Source organism: Copadichromis virginalis, linkage group LG3 (genome assembly GCF_057382275.1).
Source record: "Copadichromis virginalis isolate Kocher_CV1m ecotype Utaka linkage group LG3, C_Virginalis_male_GT1.1, whole genome shotgun sequence".
Lineage (NCBI taxonomy): Eukaryota > Metazoa > Chordata > Actinopteri > Cichliformes > Cichlidae > Copadichromis > Copadichromis virginalis.
In genome coordinates, this window is record NC_140620.1 from 60,751,407 (window position 1) to 60,772,800 (window position 21,394).

A 21,394-nucleotide genomic window follows, 5' to 3' on the forward strand; every position below is an offset into this window, starting at 1 on the left:
ACTTGAAACAAACTGCAGCAATAAGGGCAAACTAGTGCACAGTTATGTTTACGTGAGCGTTATTTTGTATGCATTTGTACAGTTCCATAACTGTGAGAATACATTGATAGCATTTAACTCTAGTAACAGGCATTTGTACCAGTAAGCATGAAAAAGTAGGGAAAAGAACTAGTATGTAAGCACTGACTAGTACTGTAAAGTATATGTGTATATAGGGCAATCGTGGCTCAAGAGTTCGCAGTTCATCCTGTAATTGGAAGGTTGCCAGATTGAGCCCCGCCTCCGACAGTCTCGGTCGTTGTGTCCCGGGGCAAGACACTTCACCCGTTGCCTACTGGTGGTGGTCAGAGGGCCCGGTGGCGCCAGTGTCCGGCAGCCTCGCCTCTGTCAGTGCGCCCCAGGGCAGCTGTGGCTACAATGTAGCTGCCATCACCAGTGTGTGAATGTGTGAATGACTGAATGTAGTGTAAAGCTCTTTGGGGTCCTTGGGGACTAAGTAAAGCGCTGTACAAATACAGGCCATTTACTGTGCGTGTGTTTATGCTCAAGTGTATGAATAAATTAGTCAGTTTTAAACAGTTGCAATTTAAACAGTAGAAGAGTGGCACTATATTTATATATTTATAAAGAATTTCAAACAACAATTAATTGATGCTCAAAGCAGGTTTATTTAATTAATATCCAGATTTCCAATTAGTTCCCAATTCATTCAGCAGCAAATCACATCACCACTCACTTCAAGGCTGTATGTATTATTGTAAGGTAGACCCTACAATAGTACATACAGAGAACCCAACAATCATATGACCCCCTATGAGCAAGCACTTTGGCGACAGTGGGAAGGAAAAACTCCCTTTTTACAGGAAGAAACCTCCGGCAGAACCAGGCTCAGGTCGGGGCGGCCATCTGCTGCGACCGGTTGGGGTGAGAGAAGGAAGACGTTTGTTGTAGGTCTGATTGAAGGACTGATGTGATGGTAAGTTGTCTGCTGTTCCGCTTTGAATATTGAGAGATTAGTTGATGGATTTCAAGCCAAATTGTGCCCAAGTTTAAGACCATATTCATTGGTTGTTTTTGTTGATGTTATTGTTTTGGGCTTTTTTTCCACAAGAATTTTCTAGCTCCCCTAGAATTCTGGCCACCCAAACGATGATTGCTGCTGAGAGAGCACAAGGTTTTGTCCCCCTGTACTATTCATGTCAGTGCAGGGGGTTCTCCTTGAGAGGCCAGGGTCGAAAAAGGGATGCTTCAGAACCTCCGAGGGTGTTATGCGCTGATTTGCATCCAAGGCCAACATTTCTTTGATTAGCCTTACAAATAATGTTTGGCCATTTTCCGGTCCTCGCCTAACCTTCAGCAGTTGTTCGAGGTCATCGAGACGCTTAAGTTTTATATATCGAGTTTCCTTGGATCGATAATCTGTCTCGTATTGAAATTGTTCTTGGGTCTTAAATGTCCAGCGCTGTTCGTTGTGGTTATCCTCGATGAAATAGCTGTCAGTGTACAAGCCAGACTCTAGAAGATGATCTGGTAGCTGACCCTGAGTTTCAATTATGAATTTCAAAACATCATAATCGTCTTCCCCAGGATAGAGAGGCACCCCTGTAGCAAGCTCCACAGCTACCAGCCCCAGAGACCACATGTCAATTGCTTCATCATATGGAGTGCCAAGCATAATCTCAGGTGCACAATAACCAATTGTCCCCACACGGTCACCAGGAATCACTGCAGAAGCAGGACATGCGAGGCCAAAGTCTATGAGTTTGACTTTGACGGGAGACTCACTGCGGTTCACAACCATGATGTTGACAGGTTTGAGGTCAGCATGCACTATTCCCACAGAACCCAGGTGGAACAGAGCATTTGCGAGCTGATGCAAAATTGGCCTGATTTCTCTCATTGGGAGACCTTGGTTATTCCGGTCCCCAATGTAGTCCCACAGGCTTTGGTCGAGGAGTTCGAAATTCAAGCAAATGCGCTCTCCATCGAGGAAATAGCCGTTCCATTCGACAATGTTGCACCTGTCTGGATCCAAGCGTCGTAGCTGCTCCAGGATGAAAATTTCCAGTTTTGCCTGGAGCAGAATTTCAGGGTCGCTCTTGTTGACTTTAATAGCAACCGTTTTGTTGTTTTTTGTATCGCGACATCTGGTTACCAAACCAAAGCCTCCTTCTCCAAGGAAGGCCTCTACCACGTGGTGATCTCCTAAAATGGTCCCTTCCGTTATTTGAAGATCATCTTCAGAGGCAGATGGGTTGGCTGAGGTGTTGATGTCTCTTTTTTGAGGAAATTCAACTGAGTTTTGGAAACTGCAGCTGAATTTTTGCGATCCATGACTTTTCCAGCTTGAAGGCTGCTGAGAGAGCACAAGGAGTTGTCCCCCTGTACTATTCATGTCCGTGCAGGGGGTTCTCCTTGAGAGGCCAGGGTCGAAAAAGGGATGCTTCAGAACCTCCGAGGGTGTTATGCGCTGATTTGCATCCAAGGCCAACATTTCTTTGATTAGCCTTACAAATAATGTTTGGCCATTTTCCGGTCCTCGCCTAACCTTCAGCAGTTGTTCGAGGTCATCGAGACACTTAAGTTTTATATATCGAGTTTCCTTGGATCGATAATCTGTCTCGTATTGAAATTGTTCTGGGGTCTTAAATGTCCAGCGCTGTTCGTTGTGGTTATCCTCGATGAAATAGCTGTCAGTGTACAAGCCAGACTCTAGGAGATGATCTGGTAGCTGACCCTGAGTTTCAATTATGAATTTCAAAACATCATAATCGTCTTCCCCAGGATAGAGAGGCACCCCTGTAGCAAGCTCCACAGCTACCAGCCCCAGAGACCACATGTCAATTGCTTCATCATATGGAGTGCCAAGCATAATCTCAGGTGCACAATAACCAATTGTCCCCACACAGTCACCAGGAATCACTGCAGAGGTGTTACATGCGATGCCAAAGTCTATGACTTTGACTTTGACTTGAGACTCACTGCGGTTCACAACCATGATGTTGACAGGTTTGAGGTCAGCATGCACTATTCCCACAGAACCCAGGTGGAACAGAGCATTTGCGAGCTGATGCAAAATTGGCCTGATTTCTCTCATTGGGAGACCTTGGTTATTCCGGTCCCCTATGTAGTCTGACAGGCTTTGGTCGAGGAGTTCGAAATTCAAGCAAATGCGCTCTCCATCGAGGAAATAGCCGTTCCATTCGACAATGTTGCACCTGTCTGGATCCAAGCGTCGTAGCTGCTCCAGGATGAAAATTTCCAGTTTTGCCTGGAGCAGAATTTCAGGGTCGCTCTTGTTGACTTTAATAGCAACCGTTTTGTTGTTTTTTGTATCGCGACATTTCGTTACAACACCAAAGCTTCCTTCTCCAAGGAAAGCCTCCACCATGTGGTGATCTCCCAAAATGGTCCCTTTAGATATTCCAAGCTCATCTGAGCCGAAGGATGGGTTGGCTGACATGGTGTAATGTGTCTGTTTGCGCTGTGGATTGGTGAGAAACAAAACTGAACTTGTTTTGGTTTCTCTCGTAAATTGCTCTCAAAACTTCTCGAAAGGGTTTCAGTTGCTGCAGGTCAACGTCCGTTAAGCATAAAGTAACAGGTGAGCGCTCCTATTTATGGGTTTTGGGATCAAAGCAAAGTTATGACGTCAGAAAGGATCAAAGCAAAGTTACCGCGTCACAAGCGATCGAAGCGATTCTAATATGTGCGCATGCGCACATATGAGAAGGATCGAAGCGATTCTAATATGTGCGCATGCGCACACGTGCTTGCTTGTGTAATATTGTTCACACTAAACTTGACCCTAATCAATTTAATATCAGTCAATCAAAGAAAATGTTCGTTTTGGAAAATTTTAAAATGACATAACTGACAGTTTAAACATTTTTTGTTCATGTATTTGTATTTGTATTGTCTTCGGGGTTTTTTTTGCATACCATGTCAAGCTTTTCTGTATATAGTCATGTCGTAGATTTCGGAGCAAACAAGAAATTGAATTGGATTTTAATATTGCAGTGCTTGGATTTCGGATTTGGTGCTTAAAACTTCTTGAAACTGTAACCGTATTTCATTCACCACAAATAACTATCTGATTGAATAGTTTTCTTATCAGATAGAGAAATAAAACGAGTCGCAAAGTCTAAAAGCAACATTTCTCTGCCTGGGCTGTACCTCTGCACGTTAGTCTGTTTCAGTGTGTGACCCCTCACCCCCTCCCTGATCAGTCGGGGGTGAGTGCGCTAATGTGCCTGGAGGCCGTTTTAATGAGTGTTTGCTGGAAAACGAAAAATACAAGAAGGATTTGTACGTTTTCACAACGGGGGAGTTTGCGTAAGTACTAGTAAATAATTTTCTCGAGTGTGTACGTTACACATGTTATTTGTTTCAAATTGGTATTATTATTTTGCTAGCTAGCAAACTCGCGGGATAAAGGATTGAAGTGCACTCAGTGCGATACAATACGGTGGCGCTATTCTAACAGTTAGTTATTGCAGGGTAACTTGTAGAATATGCTGTGAATTGAACCAAGATTACACAGCAGTAGCAGTAATACGAGTTACTTCCCTCAAGTGAAAGCGTTAAACGTTAGCCCGATGCTTAACTAGCCAACGTCAGGCTTTCTGATTGAAGGCTAAAAGCGACGTTGTCACCAAGTAAACAGAATATTGATGATATTTTTGTGTATCGCTGCAGCCTTTTCAAGTATTAACCTGGTGTCTTTGGGAACAGCTTAGGGGGAAATGACGGTAATATGACTGAACCATATGGGAACAAAGAATAGGCACTTTTTTGTGCTACCGAAGTTTCCTCGCTTTCATTCAAAATCTGTTTCTCATTAAACAATTGAAACATAATGGCTTCAAGCTGACATTGAGGCCTGTGGGGCACTATCAGCCACTGAGACAGTAGACAAGTGACTATTTCACACTTTAAGGCTGCCTGTTTATTTAAGGGAGATGAACAGTACATTATAACTGTACATAATAATATCAATGATGATAGATTAAATAAATGGGTTTTTGAAAGACGCTTGTGCATTTTTAAAGTCTAAAGTGTTGAATTGATCTGAGTATGTCATCTGTTCAAAGCCTCTCCCAGTCAGTGCTGTTCTCTATGCCTGTCTTACTCTACATGATGTTATTAGCACAAACACTTTAAAGGTGATAATTAGGTCTACAACAATAACACAGACTGCAATGTAGTTAAGCGTCTTACAGTTAGTTTTGAATGAATGAACTTAAAAAACAACACAAGCAAAGATCTGTCTCCTCCTGTTTTTTGTGTCACATAAGAAAGAAGCATCAATATCTGATGAGAAGACTTATTAATTTGGCCTTTCACGTGGTCTTATTCAGGTGATGCGAAGTGAAATATGCATCCTTTTTATGGTAATGTGCTGGAAAATGTTGAAAATGGACATTAAACGTGCTCACAAAGTGCTTGAATTTGACCCTGAAAGGTGTATGAAGCCAGAAAAAGTCACACTTGGAGTAAAAACCTCTCATAGCAAGTTAATCATATTCAATTGATTTGATGCTTTCAGCACAAAATTTAGCCACACAGTCAGGACAGCGTCTGATTTACCTTCATCGGTAAACGTGTTTATGCAGTACATAGTAACAGTGTGGCTGAGTCCTCTGGTTCAAATCAGTTCCAGTACATTTGGAGATGTAAGTCTTAACCTTTCACATGCATCGGGAAGGAAAAAACATTTAATCTTCACAGTACTGCCGAAGTGCAGCGATACATTGTGAAGTGCACATTTCCATTTCTCATACAGTACCGAGCAAAAGTCTTGAACCACCCCCTTATTTTTTCGTGTTTTGCCAGGTCAGTCTGTGTTAACGGTGTTATTAACTGCATTCTTCAACTAAAGAAGTGAGAACAAATGATGTGGGCTTTTGTTTTTTTGCAATAGGCTGCAAGTAAATGTGTAAAGATACAATTTAAAATTGGTTCTTTGTTAAGTTTTCTGGTCCTTTCCGTGACTTAGGTGTCTGTTTATGTTTGAATGTTTCAGAGATTAGTGTGAAGGGTCTTAACAGACAAAAAGTGGTCAAATACAAGCCCTGGATTAAAAATCAGAAACACTTTAAAAAGCCTGGAGAGCTATTCCTTAATACCACTTTAAAGATTACAGGGAAGTCCGGATCCCTGGAAGCAAATGAGGGATGGCTCAAGACTTTTGCACAGTGCTGTACATGTCATGTTCCCTGTTTTATAGCTCAGCTCAAACTGACACGTTCTCACTGCTTCTCATTTTCTCCACAGTAAACTTTGACCACTTCCAGATACTGCGGGCCATCGGGAAAGGAAGCTTTGGAAAGGTAATGCAGCCTCCATTTTTCACGCCACTTGTATATTGTTTGCCCTTAATTACCCACCACGGTCGTCATCTCTAAAGAATCAGTGCAAGCGAAGCGAAATGTGCTGGGATTACACTTCAGTTCTCGTGTGCTGCTGTTATTTAATAACAGTTATAAATGCAGCTTATGCAATTATTTCTATAAAGTCAGTTAGAGGAGAGCCAATTTCTATTTCATCTCACTCAATCTAGGTGGGAATTTTGACCCCACGTCTCAATTTAATTACAGAGCACATTGAACGTCTGGATGAGACTTCAGTAATGAATTCAGGACTGTGTGTGTGTGTGAGATACACAATTGGGGCTGCAGAGATTGGAATAGTTTACCTTCATTTTAAGTATCACTGCCCTGTGCACATTGTCGGCTTTAAAATTCAAACTTAAAGAGTTTGTAAGTAAACTGGCTGAGATGAGACAGACGATGCACCGGGTCCTCGTCTGAGTGCTGGCTTTCAGTTGTGCTGTCTCTCTTGCCCAGCCATGCACACACAGACACTGTGCTACACTTACACAGTGAGACAGATGCTCACAGAGACGTCCAGATACATTTTGTCCTTGCTGGAGGTCATCTTGTGTTTTTTGGCCCACTGTGGCCTCACACCGAGCTCCTGCTGTTTTTTGAACACTTTAACAGCACCAGTCTTTAGCTTCCTGTTGAACACACAGTGGGGGGGTGCAGGAGGTAATAAATCAAGTTTGATTATCCTAATTTATAGCTGTCTTTATGTTAAGGATTAAAATAAAATTCACAAGAGGAAGGTGTTGGTGTGTGTGGTTGGGAAGAGAAAGGCGAAGCTAGAATGAACAGTGTTGAGTAAGTTACTTTAAAATAGTAACTTAGTTACATTACTAGTTACTTCTCTCAAAAGTAACTCAGTTACTTCAAGTTACTCGTTACTTTCAAAGTAACTAGTTACTAGGGAAAGTAACTTTGGTTTTACTCAGAATTCTCTTGTTAATATGTTTCTTCCATAACTTTGCCAGTCTTCTAGCTTGCTTACTTGCCACAAGTGCACTGTGCCACCTACCAATAGAAAGGAAAAGATAATGTGCATATTTCCACGAGAGAAATCCCACGTCTGGACCGTCGTTGACTGCTGCCATGATTCTAGCCTACGTCACAGCGTCATGTGCGCCTTTTACATCAACACAAAAACTGCAGTCGTGGTGCTTTCGATTGTACTCAGAACTCAGAAATTCTGCCTTCTGAATAGGAAGATGTAGGTAACACCAGACTGCAGATGAGCTGCTTACAGGGCTGGACTGGGACAAAAAATTGGCCCGGGTATTTTAACTAGAGACCGGCCCACCATTATAGGAAAAATCTTAAAGCCTTTGAATGAAAACAAACTAGGGCTGAACGATTATGGAAAATAATCTAATTGCGATTTTTTGCCCCAATATTGCGATTGCGATGCGATATGCGATTATTTTTTAAGGTATTTGTCTTCTGTGTTATTAAACAAAGACAAGCAATACATCATATAGTATGGCCAATACTATATTACATTAATTTTAAACTGTTCTTTCCTGGAAGACAGACCTCTGTTATGATGACATGAGGTGATGCATGAATTGATGACTGACATTTTTATTTAACTTCTTCAATCACAACAGTATATTTGAACATACACAATAGTTTATTTTTAGCTTACAAACATCTGAGCATAAAGTGCTGACAAGGAACCCTGGTGTAAACATTAAAATGAAAGTCAGTACAATGTGCAGATTGCCGAAATATACATAAACAAAATCAGTGGCTTTACCACACTCAGTTTTTCGACATCTGTGAACTACTAGACAGTCATTCAATTAAAAAATAATATTAAATAAATAAAACTAATAAATAAAAAATACACACATCTTACTGATCTCTGCAGTCAGTAACATTACACATAAAGTTCAAACATAATAGCAATTGTGTAAACACACACACAAACACGCCTTTAAAGTTTAAAGGCGTGAAATTGGACGGTCTAGTTCTGATTAGCGTCACCGCTGTCTCGGTGGAGTTTAATAAACTCGGCCGTCTGCTTCTTGCTATCTAAAATATAACCAGACACTGGTGTAAGTTCTCGACTGTCTCATACTTCTGTTTAATAAGTTTTCTGTTTGACGTTTAGTCAGCTGTGTGAAAACCAAGGAGGAACCCACCCGGGGGATTAATAGTTTTATTTTATCTAATCTAATAACTTTAATCTCAGCCAAACCGATTTACTCACGAACAAACAAAACACTGAAAAAAGCCCAACAATAACATTTTTAGGTTGTCTAAGTGACTTATATATTACGTTTAACCCGAGCAGCGAAACTCCGCGGTGATCTGAAAATGATGTGCCGGGAGTTGTGCCGTTCTCGGCCGCATCAGTAACCCTCGAGCTCCCGGCTAGCTGTCGAGCTGGTGGGTAGCAGACGCCTCTGAAAACGTCGAAGCACTTTTGCAAATATGGGATATCTTGATAAACCGAGCAGATATTTGATGTTTACACAACTACTTTCTCGCCTGAAAATATGTTAAAAGTTTATTTTGTGACCCAGAAAGATTAGTATGAGTAATTTTAAAACTTAGTAGCGGCCGCCATTGCTGGAAACTGGAGTTTGGCTGGGCCGCGCTATGAATTCTGGGATATGGTAGTAATTTGGACAGCCTTCGGCGCGTCGCTGTGACGTTATCGGTCTACAAATGCGGCCTCAGGAGGATGCAGCCCATGAATTGTATAATATAATCGCAGTATAATCGCAGCCTTTGCGGTTAGAAAATTGCACTTGATCATGTCGCGATATTATCGCAAATGCGATATATCGTTCAGCCCTAAAACAAACACTGTTGTGACAGTGATGTACACTGTTTTGATGGTATATATGCATCAATCTATCAATCGTTTGTTGTAAGATTCAGATAATTTTTTAAAAGCTAGACATTTTAAATGAGAATAAGAAAGAAAAGTATTTCCTTGTGCCCACCTCTCCCTGTTAATGCCCTACATGCCCCCCTGGCAACACTTTGCTAGATCCGCACCTGCACAGTTACCAGCTGTCAGCTACCTAAAAAAGGATCCTGGTGTTATTTGTCTCTCAGAAACAGTTCATAACTTCCCTTCAACTCATTCATGTCACCTAAAAGGTAAACCTGTTTCTCCATCACCTGTTCAGCTCTGATGATCCAGTAAGGACGTCTCCTGGTTTCATCTTCATGTTTCCCTCTCACCACATAACCAAACCGATATCATGACCAGCAGCTTTACAGCTGTGGCTCCAGCAAACATCAGCTGATACTAGAAATTAATATTAAATAAATTCTAACAACAGCTGATCAAGCTTAAAAGTGCTGCTGTTGTTTAGCGCGACATCCGCTGGTTTCCTCTTTCGGGGCAAAGTGAGCGATAAACAAACAAGAGAGCCGATCAGCTGATCATTGATCAGTTTTCATGATTGAAGTAGAAACGGGAGAGAGAGGGGGGAGAATGACAGTGTAAAGACACAGAATAAATCCAGCTTTGTGTCTTTTTCATTGTAGCTGAAGTCCGGGACAAACTGATCCTTTTCACCTCAATAAGAAACGCGTAATATTTTCTCTGAATACCAGACGGGACGGTTGGCAACTCTAATAACTTATGAACAAAATAAAGTTCAACATCATTAACTTCATAGCACCACCCAGCTGTATAGAAACTCCGTCATGCTAGCTAGCACGCAGTACGGAAAAAGTCAGAATAACGAAAATAAACTCCACCTAAACTTGGTTCATATCTGACCCAGAGAGACTGCAGGTCATAACTTCTTACCTGAAGTTCAGGTCACACTTGGACCGGCGGCCGCCTCGGGTCTCTTTTCCTTCTGCGTCCCTTTTCCTTCATCCACCTGCTGCCCTCCACCACTTGCTAATGTTACTGAATCTGTGGAAGCTCCGCGATAGCCACCACATGAAGTAACGAGTAACGACCCTATCTAAATCTCAGTAACGACTAACGCGTTCCTGATTTTGGCATAATAACTAGTTACCGTGCTCGTTACCACAATAATAACGTAGTTACTGTAACGCGTTAGTCCCAACACTGAGAATGAAGCACAAACAGAGGGAGGTGTTTGCGCTGTAGCGCTGTGAAACACGATCTGTAGATTGCAGCTTGTGTAGGTGCTCCAAGAAAATGGGTTCATTGGCATGCAGCACTGTAGATGTGCACGTATGCACTCGCGAAAGAGAGAGGATGCTTGTGTTGCTGAGCTCGTTCTTGCACAGCGGGGAGATGTGAGGTAGGTTGGGGCTACCTCATAACTCCCCGCTGTGAGGCTGCCAGATGGGAAGAAGAGGAAACCGCCTCGGTGTCCTGAAACGCTCGTTTTCCTCTGCTCACTTTTCATCTTTACAATCTCAGCACTTGGGTGTGTATCTTCTTGCAGTGGGCCTCTCAGTTTCATTCTTATTCATAAGCTCCTCTTTGTGTTATTTAGTTTGTACCTGAAAAGTCTAATTTATGCCTGAGTACACAAGTACAAATAAAAGGAGTACCACGTACTTTAATGGGTCAGCTTGGGTCCAGACCTGAATTAGAGATAATGTTGGGCTGTTTTAGGTCTGAGCCACTAACCTGACGAAAACGCAACACAACTGCTGGTAAGTGTGTGTTGTTTAAAACAGATAGTTGGAGAGGCAGGTCAGTGCTTTTAAAGGTTTATCAGGTGTCAAATCATTTTATAGATGGGAAATGTAGGACTGTGCAAAAGTTTGAGCCACACCTTAATTCTAAGATATAACTTGCTGGGTAATGGGAAACGGGTGCAACAGTTTAAATTTGAAAAGTTTACATGAAAATACAATATAAAAGGCAAAAACAGAGTTGATATAATGAGGTAATGAGCTTGAGCATCTTTATCTTCAGCACGCCCTGAACTCTCTTAGGCACATTTCTTTGGAATTCCTTTAAGTAGTCTTCAGGAATAGTTCTCCGAGCTTCTTTAAGGACATTCAGAGCTCTTCTTTCGATATCAGCTGCCGTTTTGTTCCATTCTCTGCCGAGATGATCCCACACGGCTCAGGTCAGTCCATGAATGATGGTGTTTCGATGTGTTTAGTAAGCTGCTGCCGATCAGACGCTTTCCAGATGGTATTGCATGGTGCATCAAAGTCTGGTGGTACTTTTCATAATTCCATCAATTTTGACGAAATCCAACACCCTGGCTGAAATGCAGACCCAAACTATGGCAGAGCTGTACAGTAGTTTACAGGTGGTTGTAGACATATTACCACAATTTGAACCAGAACTGTCAAATTTTGGTTCATCACTCCATCAGACCTGCTGCTACTGATTTTCAGTCCAGTTCTTGTGTAATTTGGCATCCCTCAGCCTTTTCTCCCTGTTCCCTTCCTTAATAATGGCTTCTTGACAGCCACCCTTCACTGACACCATGAGATGAGGCTTTGGTGAACACTAGATGGATCAACTGAAGGACCAAGTGCATCTTTCAGGTCCTGTGTCAGGTGTTTGCTGAATTTTTTTTGACATGACTTTCAGGTACTGTTCCTCCACTGTAGATAGATTTTTCAGCTTGTCCCCTTTTTTTCTGTCTTCTACTTTCCCAATCCAAAGAAATTAAATAGTGTGTTTCTGTGACAGGTTGCTAGTAACAAAGTCCCTAAAGATAAAATTTTAAATTGGTTCTTTGCTAAGTTGTGTGTTTTGTATTGTATTTGACAACTCGGGTTTGTCCCCTTGAGTTAGGTTAAGTGGTTTAACCCCCCCAAAAAACAAAAATATCGCTCTGAAAGCGATCAGGTACAAAGACTGGACTGAAAATGGGTGAAAAAGCAGTTAATGTCCAAAGAAAAACTTTAAATGACCTTCAGAAAGTCTAAAGAAAGGAAGAAGAAGAACATCTGGCTCAGTACAGGCAAAATATAAAGAACTGAGGAGAGGCTCAAGACTTATTCACAGATAATCAATCAAATTAATCAAGCGTCATCTGGAAGCATCCTCCTGGCTGTAAGAGCGTCTCGTTTTTGTCTCATTAACTGTCTGGTGGCACTCACAGTAGTCTGCTGTGACGGGGACCTCAAGGACTAATGTTACAGGGAAATCATTAGGAAAGTGCTTTGGACTGAGCTTTACTGAAATCTCAGTTTTCCCCCTGTCGGAGAGCTCCACCACCTCCACCCCTCCTCCTCCTATTCCTTCTTTTTAAACGTCAGTACAGGTACCGTCTCCCTCCCTCCCATCAAGGTTCAAGGTTCTTTATTTCTTTATTTCCATCCCTGTATTTTTGTTACATAGAACTTAGTGGCTGTGCTCACTGTTCAATTCAAGTTGGTTTAAGAGAGATGGTAGTTTAAAAAACACAAAAACAAGCTGTTTTGGTAAAGCAATATATATGATTATTAAAGATAAAATATAGTGTTAATTTGTTTGAGTTCCTTCCCTCTCTCTTTACTTCTCACTCTGTTTTGAAGCATCTGCCTTGCAGCAGATGGGGGAGACTGTATTGGCAGCTGCTTTCCAGGAGGATGTAGCTCATCTGTATCACGAGGCCTGTTGGGCCATATACGTCCTAAGAGTAAGAGTAATTTCCTGCTCTCTCTTTTCCTCTCTAACTTTTCCCTGTGTGCATTAGGGCTGCCACAAACGATTATTTTGATAGTCGACTAGTCACCGATTATTTTTGCGATTAGTCGACTAATAGGATTAGGGCTGCACGATTAATCGTTAGAAAATTGCGATCTCGATTCATACTTATGTGCGATCTCATTTCCAAATGACGATTTAAAAGAAAGAAAAAGAAAAAGACGACGACGATTGTACCGCATTTTGATCCGGGACGTACTCTGCATGAAACCAAGTGCTCACTCTTCCTGCTCAACAAATGACAAGGGCGGAGCCTTATACCACGTGATACAGAAGCTGTGCCGTGTGATGCTAATATTAGCAGGGAAAAAACAACGGTAGACTGGTGGGTAATAAGCGCATGAATAATACAGAAAACAGAGATTGGAGACAGGAAACTGTTCTTGAAGTACAGAGACAGATAGAGAGAGAGCTAGCTGTGCATGGAGTGTGATTTTAATAGTCGTGGAAGCAAAACAGCAAAATTAATGACATTGATCAAATGTGAAGCGCAGTTTGCTGCTTCTTTTGCTGCTGGCTCTGTGAATTTTGGTTGGAGAGACAAAACCTGCAGCTCAGAATCAGCGCAAGAAGACGTAATCGCAGCGCGGACCAGACGCATCAGGATCGCTAAGCTCCGACAGCGTGTCCGTCTACGAGCCGTCGGGTGAGAAAGCCGAGAAAGACAAAGCTGATTCTGATGCGTCGGTCCGTTCTGTGTTTACGTCTTTGTGTGGAATCAGTGTACCTGCTGTCATTTACACGGATTCGCATTTGCGACCAAATTGGTTGCACTCTAGAGCCCTGTTACTTGATGAAAGTTGGTTTTGCAGAGTTAATCTTGCAGCTCAGCCACAGCATAGCCCTCAGCAACCAAGAGCATGCTAGCGGGCCGTTGTTATTATGTTATTACTGTGCTTTTCGGAAAATAAGGCACTCTAAAAATCAGTCCTTTGATTTTTCTGGAAATCGACAGTGCTCCTTATAATCCGGTTTGCCTTATGTCTCTACCAGCTTTGCACATCTACAGACTGAAATCTTTGCCCATTCTTCTTTGCAAAACAGCTCCAGCTCAGTCAGATTAGATGGGCAGCGTTTGTGAACAGCAGTTTTCAGATTTTGCCACAGATTCTTGATTGGATTTAGATCTGGGCCCTATTTCAGGAAGCCGGTTTAGTGCAAACTCTGAGTAAGTATACCCTGAGTTAACGAAAACTCTGGGTTTTCGGTTTCACAAAGCGAGTTTAGATTAATCCTGAGTGAGTTACTATGACGACACACTCCGTGAAGCTAACCTGCTCCCTAGCAGGTTTACTTCAACTAACCCTGACGTTCTCCGCCTCTGTGTCGGAAACCTGACTGTAGGAAGTGTCAGACATGGCGTGCTCCTTCCTTGAAGAGCCAGTAGATGTTGAAGCCCAAATTCTCCGCAGAGCTCTCCGCCGGGAGAGAGTGATTAGAGCGCGTTCGGACATTTTATCATTTCCTGATGATTTCCTGTGTGAACGTTACCGTTTTTCAGCACAATCTATCAGTTATTTGAAGAACATCCTCAGGCCTAATATTGCTCATGTGACACATCGTGGACATTCTCTCAGTTCTGTACATATTATTTGTATTGCACTTCGGTTTTTTGCAAACGGGAGCTTTCTGTATAATATTGGTGACGCTGAGCACGTTTCCAAGGCTACCGTCTGTCGGGCAGTCAGGAATGTTACAGTTGCACTGAAACGTCTCCTGTACTCGTTTGTGGTGTTCCCCGGTCATAGACCCACAAGATTCATCAAAGAGGGATGCCACAAAATTGCAGGTAGCAGGATGAACAAAATTTAATTCATGATGTGGTGATACTTGAACTACTACTTACATTTTACATTTATTTTCACGGTTCCCAGGCGTGATTGGCTGTACAGATGGCACTCACATTCCAATCATTGCTCCTTCAGTAAATGAAGGAGACTATGTGAACAGGAAGTCGTTCCACAGCATTAATGTACAGGTACATAGTTCCCTGTAGCATTTCAAACTAACAAATCATTTCATTATAGTAATGGATGCTAATTTGTGTTCTCTGCACTGTGAAGATCATATGTGATGCTGCCAACATTATCACAAATGTGGAAGCCAAGTGGCCAGGCTCTGTGAGTGGTGGTGGTGGAGGACCCCCACCTGTTTTTCGGGCCTCCTCTTTTTTTCTAGTGGCCATAACGGGTCACATTTGAGCATACAGAGTAAGCAAATATGTACTTGTAATGTGCTCAGATAATTTCAATAAGTGCTTACAGAGGGGAAATTAATGTAGCCTCTAACTGCAATTGATTTACATCGGACAAAGAGACCAAGCACTATGGCTCAATTACACCTTACCTGTTTGGTATTTGGTGAGTATTGAGTTGTATTTTTGTTATTGACCAAATACTTATTTTCCACCCTGATTTACGAATAAATTCTTTACAAATCCTACCATGTGAATTCATGGATTTTTTTTTCACATTCTGTCTCTCACAGTTGAAGTGTACCTCTGGTGCAAATTACTGACCTCTGTCATCATTTTAAGTGGGGGAACTTGCACAATCGGTGGCTGACTAAATACTTTTTTGCCCCACTGTATGATCCACCGGTGGTGATATTTTGGTATTTTGTGAGTTCCTGATTTAACAAATCAGCTCTTTAATCCAGGCCTGAGAGATTGAACTTTAAAGCGCTATAAAATATTCTTACTGAAAACAGTCGCAAAGTATTTTTCTCCATGATTATAATGAGCTTGGGAGAAATTCACTTATATGGGACACTGATCGAATGAGAAGTCCCGAGCCTAAAAGGATTGCAGCGAGTCAATCCAGTCCAAAAACAAGGAACTGTTTCCTTCAAAATGATGACGTCATCTTGCTGGTGATGGAGGCTCGAATAGGTTGCGCGTGAGACTCCATTATCAGCAATATCTGGTATGAATGTGTGTGGATGTATGCATGTGACTGGACTGTGACGGACTGACGACTAAAAGTTTAACTGACTTGATATTGAGACAAAAACGGTACCGACTTTAGGATTAGTGAATGTCCACAACAATTCACCCAGCCTGTAAAAGAAGGGTGGATGTTTTGTCTTGCTTTGTTTTGTTTTTGCAAGAACAGAAGGATGATAGAGACTAAGGGGGGAGGCTGTAGCTTCACATGAGTGTGAACTGCAGACTGAACCCTTTGGTTGCTAATTTTGAGTTACTGATGTTTGCATTAAGAAAATTGTGTTTTTAGTAGCTGTAGTTCGATTAATGTATCATATTATATGGTTGGGAATGTTAAATGCTAAAGTGAAGAAAAGGTTTGATTCCACTCATGACGGAGCAGGTTATTATTAACCATAGCAGGTCACTGTAAAGAGTCAATTAACTTTTATAGAGGTAAAAAAAACAAAAACCTCCACTGAGGTCTATGAATAACAGGGGAATGATAGACTTGCCACACTCAAAATGGAGATATGTAATGATAAACACTGGTCCCCGTCTTTTGGGTGCTTTCTTGAAATAGTCAGCAATTTAAAAGTAAGATAGACACAATGTCCTCCTGAGACCCAGGGAGGAAGAAAAAAGAAAAAAAGGAAAAGCTTTTTCCTTTTTTCTTTTTCTTTTTTTCTTTTTCAGATAAATCAAGTGTTGGGACGGTAAAAAAAACACATTACAAAAACAAAATTGTTTTTAACCAATTTTATTTAAATTTTACAACATGTGCACTACAGTGCACAAGGGGAGTTCATTGATCACGAATGTGAAACTAACAACATTCAAGAGCTATTTAAGAAAATTAAAAGCTCCACTGAATTTGTTGTAAGCAGGATATTAAAACTTATTTATATAACAATATAATAATAAAAATGTAGATCAGGGACCAACTTAGAAGTCACTGACACTTCACTAGCTGTAAGCCATTGGTTCAGGAACAAGTGATTGCACTGGGCTTTCTATTTCACAAAAATCAATTCATTTATGATATCTGAGGAAGTACTGTGATTTTTTTATTTGGAGACACAAAGCAACATTTGGCACTTCCCACATCTCACATATGTTTTACTGTTGCACCCAACCATTCTACAACTGAAATGCCTTGGACTGTTAACCATCTCAGGCAAGTGGAGGGAACCATATTTTGCTACACTCTCATCTGATTGGGGCCTCCTTTTCTTGATTTTTGGAGAGAACTCTTCATTACTGGTATTATTCAGGTCTTGTTCACATGTTTGTCCCTGGTTTCTCAGCCAAGAGGAGCTTGAACTCCAGATACTGGGAGTTCTTTTCGCACATTGAGATCATTGATAACTTTCAGCAAAGACGTGATCGTGTAGAAACAATCAGGTGTCATGGATTCAGCTATAAATGCGACTCTTATTTTTTACTATACTGGAAATCATTCCTGCATTTTACCCATATTTTATTTTTAACTCAAAGCAAAAATTCCAGATTCTCCTACATGTTGGTTTTGGACCAGATAGGACGACAGATTTCAGGTGGCCCTGTGTTTTTCTCTATCACATCTGCCACTGCATCTCGATAATCTTTGTGTGGCTCTTCCTGGGTTCTCACCCTCTCCTATCTGGCTCACATGACTCTCATCTTCTGAAAAATCTCTGTTTGAATCTCGCTCAATTATTCTGTTAAGAATTCTCTCTGCCTTTGTCAAAGAGTTGTCTACTAGGAAAAAGTGAAATAAATATAAGTACAAAGTCCCGACGTGCACTAGAGTACACATTAATAAATTAGTCATGTTCTCTGTGAAACTCAATAAGCCTAATTCTTAAAGACCCCTCAAATTATTTACTAGATGTTTATTTTTTGAAAATTAATAAAAATCTGAGTTTAACAAAACATTTTAAATGTAAATATCAAGCTTACCTTTCTTTCTTCCTTAAAATGTGCTGGTGGGCATGCCAGCCATTTTGAAAAGGTGGGAAAACAATTGGCAAGGCCACACCCCCACACATGTGATATAATTTTAAAGGTACTGTTGTCCTCTCTAAGAAACATCAGGACTTAGAGGAGTGGCAAGTAGAGTATGAGAGCTACAAGAAAAAAACTAAATGTGTACTACAGTGTGCAAAAATGAATTACTGGGTCATCAGGGGGTTATGAGGGACATTTATAAAACTAAAAATCCCACAAACCTTGAAGTGCACTTGAAAAGCTCACACAAGAAGGTTAACCTAGCTTACCTTGAAGAGCTCATCAGGGGGAGCACACCCCCCCCCCCCCCCCCCCCCCCTCCTTGAAGAGCTCCCCCACTTAACCAGCATCCCCAGAAAACAGCTAACCCCAGATAAGGCAGCGTGATGCGTCCCGAGACTGGGCTGGGACATCTAAATAATTGTGTGAGTCAATCGCCTTCAAAAAGTTTATCAATTCACTTGAACCAAAATTAGGAACACCCGGTGCTGCAAGAGTTAATAGTCTCAATACCCAAGGATAAGCGGAAGAGCATGATTGATATGATGGAACTGGGATTTGGTTACACTTAATTTTTGCAAAACACAACTAAAACTATAACTGAAACTAATCAAAACTAAACTGAAATTAAGGATGTTCAGAAAATAAAAACTAGACTAAACTAGCGACTGATTGGTAAAAACTGATTACAACTGGTAAAAATTGAAAATCTGGAGTCGAAGCTAAATAAAAATAAAAACTAATGAAGATGGCAAAACGTTTAAAACCCTGGTGCAGAGATTGGCGAATCTGACCAGGAAATGTTATAAAATGGATTGTCGGAACAGCCAGCGTTAAAGTCACCTTTGACAGTCCAGACTAAGATAGCGTTGAACATCTTCAGGGCGGAAAAGGGTTGGTGTGACCAAGGTGTGGTTTGGCTTGTTGTATGTATATTTTGAGATCATATGGCTCTGGATGGACCAGTTACCAGGCCATGGAAGGAGGACAGACTCATTGACTGAGGAGAAGGAATTTTCTGGGATTGGAGATCCTCTGGGTGAGTGGTTGACTGAAAGCATGCATAAAATAAAATTTATCTGTTGTTATTGATTGGTAATAGATTGATAATTGGCCACATTTACAGCTGTATTGACTTGTTGGGAACGTAGTCGACTTCAGGTTTAAGCACTCTAATCAACAGGTTGAAAATAGTGACATTAAAGGAAGAGTATGCAGCGCCACCCTGTCAGACGCCAGTGACGGTGGAGCTCAGTGATGAATCAGGTGAGCTGCATTCATGGTTGACTCATAGCGGAGTTTCCCCTGCTGTGGTCAGTAAGGGGAGATCAGGGGGAAATAAGATTTAAAAGAGGCATTTATAAACGTTTATGTGTCAAGTGAAACGGGATAAAAGGGGGTGTTTTACTCTTATTTTGGCATCAGCTTTATTATTGCATCAGAATCATATAACTAGCATTGCATTAAACATTTATTGAAGTTTTTGACATTGTACTAACATTTGTGTTCCAGTGATTGTTATAACCGCAGGTTAATTTTCTATTTACAGGTGTCAGGATAATCATACGATCTTCTATTGCAGGTGTAACCATGATCATTTTCAGACATATTGCAGTTTGTTGCTCATTATAGAGTTGTGCTCAAGTTAATAAGGGTTAAAAGCTACAGTCAACGCGATGTTTGGCTGATCTATGGTGTGGAGTGACTTCGAGCATAGAGGGCCGCACGCGCTTACATAACATTGATATCATGTTATTCTTTGTGATTTTTATTCAATTATGTCTTTAAGCTAAGTTTTAAATAGTGGCAGTTAATTAAATGACATTCATTTAAGATTATATACTTGAGTCAGAGCATCATACGCAGATCAACTTAACAATCTGGGAAACCTTGTAGCTGCCTAACCTTTTCTTTGAATGTTCTAGCTCCATTGATTTGACACATTGGAATGTGTCAAAAAAAGGGGGGGGGGGAAGTTGAGTTTTAACATCAAACAAGGATTATTTGAACATTTTTATAACTTCATTTGTGTCTTTAATAACTTAGGAATGGTAAAGCTTAAGCTAATAGCGGCCCGAGAAGTTTCCGGTCTTTTGTAGAGAATCAGTGAGAAGCATAAATCATTATTTCCATGTGTAAGCATCAATCATTGAAATGAACTGAATAGCGTTTAGAAGATTTGTTAATTTGTTTATCTTTTGTTAAAAAGAGTGGTTTCAATAAGTTTCAGACACACCTTGCAAATGTGCTTATGATGAGTTGGCACTCGGCCTTTTGAAGGTCATAAGCTTCGTTCGGCGTGATGGTCCGGACTGATAAAGTGTAGGAAATGCCTTGAGTGCAGAGGGCTAAATGCAAACACGCTTACACACACATAGGATATGATTAGAATAAGTCCCTGGGACATTCTGAATGTTTTTGACCAATTCTGAATCACTAGAAGGTCAGTAGATAACAACATTAGATTATTAGGGTTAGGAAGAGAGGTGTTTTGGTTTTCTGTCTCTTACAGAGAAAGGGACAGACACCAGACGAGGTCACAGATATGCGAGGATCCTCCGCAGCAGAGACAGACACAGTGACTGCCGAGACATCAACTGGGTCCAAGTGTCATGGCGTTTGGGCTCCAGCTAGTCACCACAAAAGGATGGATCCCATAAACACAGCAATAACCATGAAGGGGTTGGCGGAAATCCAGGAACACCAGACCAACGAAGTTCGAGAGGCTCTTGGGCAAAAAGGGGGACGCGTTCCTGATCTTTTTCTGGAGGATACACAGATCGTTGTTTGAAATCGGGGCAGAATAATCCCCTGATCTGTGCCACAACTGAAGGGTTGTCTAACCCCTGAGGTTGAAGAATGAAGAGCAGAGGATCACCCAACTGGAAGACACTGGTAGCTGCAGCAATAAAATAAAGGCTAAAAGCTCCTTGGACAGAGGTTCTAGTCTGAGTACGTCGGAAGGGTATAAGGTAGCACCAAAATAAAGCTGTGGGAGAACTGGGGAGTGTCATCTGTACCTGCTATTGTTGGAATAATAGTTTTTCTTGCATCTGAACTGCGCAAACACAGAGGTCATCTCACATATGGTTCGCCCCTCAGGGGGACAAAGGGCCTCAGGAGTGAGAAGAGATGAACCCGGCGACACTGGATTATAGGGTGTTGGTGAGCTCATTATTCTAACGAGCTCATCAGGGGGAATTGTTAGATTATAATATTATTTTATGCCATGTTATACCCCTAATTAAAGATTGTGAATTATTATGTAGTTTTAGTTTGCATCATTCTCCTGAATTAGAAGAAGATGATAACTATTGCATTTGTTAAACTGATTTGCATTACATTAGACTGCTGATTTATTGTGGATGAATGATATTGTTTTATGATGCATTATACTGCTGAGTTATAAGAAATACTGTTTGCAGAAAGTCATCACCTTATTGGTCTGATTAGAAGAGAACAGAACATACTGGAGTTTTCTGCCCCATCTCAGCA

The 21,394-nt window shown here is 41.2% G+C and overlaps 1 protein-coding gene and 1 long non-coding RNA gene across 2 annotated transcripts; one reads left to right on the top strand and one right to left on the bottom strand.

The window, feature by feature from the left end:
• Nucleotides 1-648: 648 nt before the first annotated feature.
• On the bottom strand, nt 649-3,620 carry LOC146716435 (uncharacterized). Its single transcript, XM_085451869.1, has one exon. The coding sequence runs from the start codon at nt 3,461-3,463 to the stop codon at nt 1,127-1,129; it is 2,337 nt and encodes a 778-aa protein (XP_085307995.1). The 5' UTR covers nt 3,464-3,620; the 3' UTR covers nt 649-1,126.
• Nucleotides 3,621-18,311: 14,691 nt separating this feature from the next.
• On the top strand, nt 18,312-21,167 carry LOC146716436 (uncharacterized). Its single transcript, XR_014919198.1, has 2 exons — nt 18,312-18,938; nt 19,083-21,167. It is a non-coding gene; the product is annotated as an uncharacterized LOC146716436 (long non-coding RNA).
• Nucleotides 21,168-21,394: the final 227 nt, after the last annotated feature.

Coding starts and splice junctions, on each gene's coding strand:
- LOC146716435 (XM_085451869.1), bottom strand. CDS start 3,463: ATGTCAGCCAACCCATCCTTCGGCTCAGATGAGCTTGGAATATCTAAA.